This window comes from Terrapene carolina, unplaced genomic scaffold (genome assembly GCF_002925995.2).
Source record: "Terrapene carolina triunguis isolate 2854851 unplaced genomic scaffold, T_m_triunguis-2.0 Scaffold166, whole genome shotgun sequence".
NCBI lineage: Eukaryota > Metazoa > Chordata > Testudines > Emydidae > Terrapene > Terrapene triunguis.
In genome coordinates, this window is record NW_020664517.1 from 2,822,245 (window position 1) to 2,829,372 (window position 7,128).

Here is a 7,128-nt window from a genome sequence, read left to right on the forward strand (position 1 = left end):
AGGAGAGAGAGGCAGCTCCTAAAGCAGCGTGGACTCAGCTTCCCACATGGAACTGAAACACTAGGCTTGCTCTGCCTCTTTAACTGAAGCCACCAAAATGATCTTTTGCCTGTAGCACTCTCAACTGAATGTGTGTGCGACCAGTTTAAAGCAGCAGTGCGTAACTTCACTTTGGCATTGCAGGTTGGTGCCCAGTGTGAATTGTGAAGAGGGAAGCTGTAGAGGTGTTTCCGTGGGTAGCCGACTGCATGCTAGTCTCTGTTGTTATCCTGCCTCACGGTTGTCTGAATCTGATGTCCAGGCATCTCCTTTCTGTTGCTCCTCCTGCAGGCTGGAAGAGGTGAAGGGGATGGCTGACCGGATCATTGACATGCGCAACCAGCTGGTGGCCAACCTCAAGAAAGAAGGCTCCTCCCACAACTGGCAACACATCACCGACCAGATCGGCATGTTCTGTTACACGGGGCTGAAACCTGAGCAGGTGAGTGCGATTCTCCCCAATCTGCCTGGAAAACAATTCCCCTGGACTGGGGGGAACAGGAAGCACATGGATATCCATGGCAGCGTCCATCAGGCTGGGCTCATGGAACACATGCTGTTCTTGGGAAGGTGGGGAGCTGATGACGAAATAATCTCCCACTTTAGCATTGGCTTTTTCTTTCCAAATATGTCTGAGGTCAGTGTTAAATTAAACTGAGATGTACCTGACTCCTTGGGGGAATCCCAGTGGGACCTAAGCAGGTTGCCCTAAGGCAGTTCGCAGGAGAAATTCCAGTCCTGTTGGATTGCTTTGTGTGCGTGAGACTCCTGCTGGCTCCATGCTGGTCTGCTCAGTGCATTGTCTTGAAGGAGCAGCTTGTTCTCTCATTGAAAAAGAAAATGGTCCCTTCTGGGTTGCTAGTGGCTGCACTAGGGAAAACATAGAATTATCATAGAAGGGTAGGACTGGAAGGGACCTCGAGAGGTCATCTAGTCCAGTCCACTGCACTCAAGGAAGGACTGAGTTTTATCTAGACCATCCCTGACAGGTGTTTGTCTAACCTGCTCTAAAAAATCTCCAATGATGGAGATTCCACAACCTCCCTGGGCAATTTATTCCAGTGCTTAACCACCCTGACAGGAAGTTTTTCCTAATGTCCAACCTAAACCACCCTTGCTGCAGTTTAAGCCCATGTCACTCATGGCTGTATTTCCAAATGGGAAGTCACGAATATGAAGCCAGTTAAGACACTGGCGGAGCTGAGGAACTTCATTCCTTACAAAAAAGCTTCCTCCTCCCTTGTGCAGACATAGAGAATCTTGTGTGCACTCAACATTAGTCTTAGCCTCCTAGCTATCTAGGATACCCCCTTTTGCAACTATCGTCTATCCCTTCAGACTAGCCTACTGTCATAAAGGTACCATGATGAGCCACCTGTTCCAGTAACACGAGATTTCACATGAGATGCAGAGGTTTGAGGCAAAACCATAGAAACCTAGAAATGTCTGGCTGGAAGGGACCTCAAAGTCATCAAGTCCAACCCCCCTGTGCTGTGGCAGGGCCTAGTAAACAGAGGCCATCCCTAAGCTCAGTAAGCTCCCTCTTGCCATGTTCTCAGAGCAGGGCTCTGTTGTCTAATGCGACTATCTAAAAAACAGCTACAGCAGGGGTTCTCAAACTGGGGGTCGGGACCCTTTAGAGGGTCGTGAGGTTATTACATGGGGGGGTTGCGAGCTGTCAGCCTCCACCACAAACCCCGCTTTGCCTTCAGCATTTATAATGGTATTAAATATATAAAAAAGTGTTTTTAATTTATAAGGGGGGTTGCACTCAGAGGCTTGCTATGTGAAAGGGGTCACCAGTACAAAAGTTTTTGAGAACTGCTGAACTACAATGATTAAAAATGAAAGTGAAACGAAGTCACTGCTGGAATATAAACATGTAGATGTAAAGGTGCCCACAGAGTAGGCGAGCACATCTATTTGTGCATGCCCGTGGTCCAGAATGCTAGACTATTGATAACTTAAATAGTTTACAAACATGGTTTTCAATTGAGCTGCCTGCCAGATCCTGAGTTCAGGGTTCAGCTTCCTGTTAGAAATTTGGAAAACGCTCTGAATCCTGCTGATGAGGGGCAAAGGATGTGTGAGTGAGTATCTTGGACTTATACCAATATAGGTCTGTAGTGCAGACCAGACCTAACTACATCACTCAGGGTGTGAAAAATCCATGCTGCTGAGCGACGTAGTTATACCTAGAGCCCTGCAACTCTGGATATCTGCGGACCATGTTTGCAGATCAGTTGCAGGTACAAATTTTGTAGCTGCTCAGGGCTCTAGTTATACCAGCCTAACCCCCTGTGCAGACAGCTTCTCCCTCTGACCCAGCTACTGCCTCTCGAGGAGGTGGATTAACTACGCTGACAGGAGAGCGTTCTCCCATCAGCATAGAGTGTCGTCTTTAAAGCACTCCAGCGGCACAGCTGTACCAGTGCAGCATTTTAAGTGTAGACGTGCCCTTAGAGACTGGCAGATCAGTCAGGAGACGCTAACTTTTCAGGCACTGTTAGCCTATTAACATCTCTCAAACTCCTTGCTGTCTCTAGATCTTCAATGTTCATTTTTAAGAGTCTTTGCCATTTTCTTTGGCATACGGAAACCTTGGATGGGCTAAAACATATCTTACTGACATGAGAGGTCCTCATGAAAAGAGGACTGTCCTTCTTCCCTGTTCTTCCCCAAAGTCTGTAGTCAAAATGTTCTAGTGCTTGCATGACACCCTTCAGTGGTAGTGATTAAAAGCTAAACTAGCTCTCTCAGCCAGGGCTTTGGAGCGGAGCCCAGAGCTGGAGCGCGGAGCAGCTCTGGAGCAGTGGAGCTGCAGGTTTTGCCTGGAGCTGGAGCAGGGCTTTGGAGCTGTGCTCTGGCTCCTCTCTCAGCTGTAAAATGGAACAATCGTGTTGCTCTTTAAAAGATGGCATTCAAGTGCTGCTGAAGTCATGTGACTGTCTTGGCTGAGCATTTTAGTGCTTTTATGTGCCACAGTGCTAGTGAGTGGGCTTCAGGGCTGGCCAAAGAGCAGTCTGCAGGCCAAGTGCAGCTCCGAGATCTGCGATATGAGATGGGGAAGCCACCTTCTCTCATATAAACTACAATTCCCAGCATGCACTGCTGAGTCTCTACCTATCTACTGCTAGAATCAGGATGGAGCACTGCATGCTGGGATTCAGTCTCCGTGGGCTACACCTTCATTTTAGGCAAACTGGTTGTGACTTGAGGCCCTGGCAAGCTGCCAAAGCAGCCCTTCAGTCAGGTGAAGTTTGGACCCCCTGGAACGAAGAACTTTTTTGTTTGTTTTTTTTTGTTTCCCCTCAGGTGGAGCAACTAACCAAAGAGTTCTCCATATACATGACAAAAGATGGCCGGATTTCTGTGGCAGGGGTCACATCTGGTAACGTGGGTTACCTAGCTCATGCAATACACCAAGTCAGCAAGTAAACACGGTGGAGCAGACGGCCTTCCCTTCAACGGTCTTTGGACTTTCTGAATCAAGAGGAAGGGGAAGTGCATTTGGGGGGTTGGGGCAAGCAGAATATTTACTTTCAACCACAGCACTTGACTCTGTCATTTAATGTATTTCGTGTACAAGGCCGCAACTAGCGGCATCAAGACATCGTAGCCAAAGCCACCTGCCCTCTCCGACAGGGATGTGTCTGCTTCCTGCTGCTCTCTTCAGAAGCAGCTTCTCGCGTTATGCACCCTCTCCCCGACACAGGCACCCGTCAGGCTTTAAACGTCTTGGCAGAACTACTGCATGTAGAATGATAGAACGCTGACCAAGAGCACTGGGCGCTGAGTGGCGTCTGTGCCCATCCCTTACTTGGGAGGGGAGAAGGCTTCATAACAAGTTCAGTTACTGGTTTTAAATGAGCTGGAACAGGATCAAGACCCCGTCCTCCCACTCTGAAAGGAGATCAAGTAACGCATCACTGCATTCATGTCAACAGGGAAACCTGTCCTTATACACTGGTGGGGGTAGAGCAACAGCTGGAGTTGTGGGAGCCAGTACAGCTCTACTGTCTAGTTGTACACCATGTCCGCTTGCTTTACTCACGTCATTCGAGGAGGGCCACTGAAGCTGAAAACGCTGTACATAAATGAAGGTTTTGGGAGTCTGCTCCTCATGGGCGGCGGGTGGAGCCCCAGTTCAGGGAGGCTAGTCCCTGGCTCTGCCCCTTCCGCTCCCCCCTCCGTGGCCAGAGCCCTGAGCCCCCCACCCGACCTGCTTGGAGGAGACCCGGGCTGATGGGTGTAGTGCAGTTTGTGCCCCTACACCTGAGCCATTGCAGCTGCGCCTCCCCTCCGCAGAGTCCAAGCCGCCCCGCAGGAAAATTCAAAAGCTCTTCTCTTCTGGAAGGAGAACCTGAGCTTTTGATATGCGCCATGCAGGCTGTGGGGCCACTGAGGAGGCAGTATGTATTATTCAGCTTCCCAGCTTCATCAGGATTCTCCTTGGAGTTCAGGGAGATTACTAAGGAACCCAGGAAGCTGAGTAGCACATACCATCTCCTCAGCCGCCCCGGAACCTGCGTGGAGCATAATAATAAGCACAAATTTCCACCACGAAACCCGCAACCAGGGTCTGACGGCAGCAGTTGCACTAGGGGAGGTTGAGCCTCCCCTGGCCTATTATACCCACCGCCCATGCTACTCCTCCAGATTGGTAGGTGTAGGGGGAGCGAACGTGGCCTACAGGTCTTGCTTGAAAAACAGCTTTTGATCAAATGACCTAGAAAACCAGCTTGAGATCCTAAATAACTAACCCTCTGCTGTGTGGACTTGCATCACCAATGTATTTTAAGGTTGCTTCTTCCTTACCTGTCAGAATGCTACAGATGATTGCCTCTACCACCTTTACAGCAGTAGAAGCACGCAAGGAGAGAGCACTTTTCAGAGAGCACATGCATGAGGGATACTTATTACACAGTTGCAATCTAAGCCTCTGAATGCCACTTTTGTGGTTGATTTTGTCTTTAACAATTGTAGAAAGGACACAGAGGGTCTGAATTTGCTTCTGAACAAGTAAAACTGAAAAGCTTTAGGGAACTCCTGATATCAAAGCCTGTACAATTCTTTCTAATCAGGAATCTCATCTCTGTTCAGAAAAACTAGTGGTGCTCTTAGGGCGTGTAAGATAGATCAGTGCCTCTCTGGGGCTGTCATTTCTCACTTTAATCTTGTTTGGAAACATGGCTTGCTTCATTCTCTCCCTCCCATGCCTCCCCGACTGCCATTCACACAGAAGTAGAGTGATTCTTCCCACTCTAAGATTCTGCTCTGAAAAATGGCCCACTCTTTCGCCTGACCTGATCGTGGTGTGTACTCTCCTATCCCTGCTACTAGAGTGACAATCCGCCTTAGCTGTTAGGTATCTTAAATTCCTGCTATCTCTCCAGAGCTGAGAGCTGGCTTCAATTCCTTGTGCATCAACAGACCTAATTGGCCCTGGCTTTGAAACTTAGTTATATCTGTGTAACCTCCTGAAAGCAAGGGGGTTGTGCCCAGGCGTCAGGAGGGTATACTTAACAGAACTGTCAGCACTCATGGTCATATGCAGGAAGGAAAGATCCCAGTCTGAAGGACTGCTCATTTAAAAACAAAAACAAAACCACCTCTCTCCTTGTAAACTCAGAGTTCTCTTGGCAAATGATCAATAAACATGGAACCCCATGATGTCTCTTCTTCCACAGTCACTCTTCAGAGTGGAAGTGGAATATAGGGGAGTCGCATCTTACGCGGAGGTTAGGTTCTGAAGTCCGCGCGTAAGGCGAAAATCGTGTATTGTCAAACGCTCATTGAGTGGAATGGTGGGCGGAATCACCCGCACTACAGGTACAGTATTTAAATTATTTTTCTCTTTTTTTGTTTTGTTTTGCCGAGCGCGTATAGTTAAAATCGTGTAAGTTAAATGCGCCTATGATGCGACTCCGCTGTACTTCGATATTTAATCCTGACTAGACTCTCCGGCACGCAACTGAACCCATATGGATCCATTCCGGCTTTCCAGTGTTTGTCGGCTGAAGCCAACGCTTAAGGCTGAGCCCCTCCCCATTTTGTCTCTTCTTCCACAGCGTATGTCATCTTATAACCAATCATCTGGGTTTCCATCATTCTCTCTCTTCCCCCCCATCCCCCCATCAATTTTAGAGGTAGAGGCTGCATTTTCAGCCTTGCATTCAAATCTCTTGAGCTGTGTTTAAAGCCCCTGGCTTCCCATTGATTTGAGAATGAGTTACATGGCTAAAACTCCAGTTCACTTATTTAAAAACTAACTGGAACAGTTTGAATTGAAATTGGTTGTAAGAGATCCACAGGCCTTAAAGCAAACACACCAATGAAGTGTTTCCGTAGTATCTGGCAGCATGGAGTTCTCCGTTGCTGAAGGTAGAGGCCTGAACATGAACATACATGAGGTAGACCCTCTGATCCCCATGTGTGTTCTTTTCTTCCCACTCACTCCCAGACTAAGTGGCCCCATCTCTCTTATAAACTGTCTGTGGGCATCTTTCCTATTTTAGTCCCTAGAGGGCTTTTTGCTGATTGAGAGTCAGTTGTCACTTCTGTAGTTCCTTCCTACCGCGGTTCCATCCTGAGCAGCTGAGAATAGCCTAGTCTACCGTAAGCTGACACTGCTATACCAAGGAGTAAAGGAGGATTCTAGCCTGGCTCAAGTAACGAGAAGTCGATTGCACTTTAATGGCAGTGGTGATGTACACGTCCTCCTGCATGGGAGTTACTGAAGCCACCTGCCCAAAGCCGTCGCTTTGCTCTGATTCTCAGTGTGCATCTGGTTAGGGAATGACTGTTTTGTGCTGTGGTTCTAAGCTGCTGTGTGCTTCCAGCTCTGATCTTCACCTTTCTAGGCAAGCCGTCTGCCATTGTCTAGTCATTTAGGCCTTTATGCAGCCTGTTCTCTCTGTTACAATAAAACTACAGCTAGAGTGTATCCATGTTTCTCTGAATAAGTCTGTAACACCTTCAGTGACATTTTTTTTTCTGTTAGCAAATTACAAACAGTCCATCTAGGCTCACAAGTCAAGCTGTTCTTAGGAAGCATTGTTATAAAGTCAACACTAAACAAAACTTCCT

At 48.0% G+C, this 7,128-nt stretch overlaps 1 protein-coding gene across 1 annotated transcript in view; it reads left to right on the forward strand.

Annotated features, from left to right (window-relative positions):
* LOC113406945 (aspartate aminotransferase, mitochondrial-like) overlaps window positions 1–3,838 on the forward strand; it is a 105,869-nt gene extending 102,031 nt beyond the window's left edge. Inside the window, exons 2-3 of the mRNA XM_026653862.1 lie at window positions 331–481; window positions 3,355–3,838. Coding sequence (XP_026509647.1) covers window positions 331–481; window positions 3,355–3,477 — 274 coding nt within the window. The 3' untranslated portion in view covers window positions 3,478–3,838. The remainder of the gene's footprint in view (window positions 1–330; window positions 482–3,354) is intronic.
* Window positions 3,839–7,128: the final 3,290 nt, after the last annotated feature.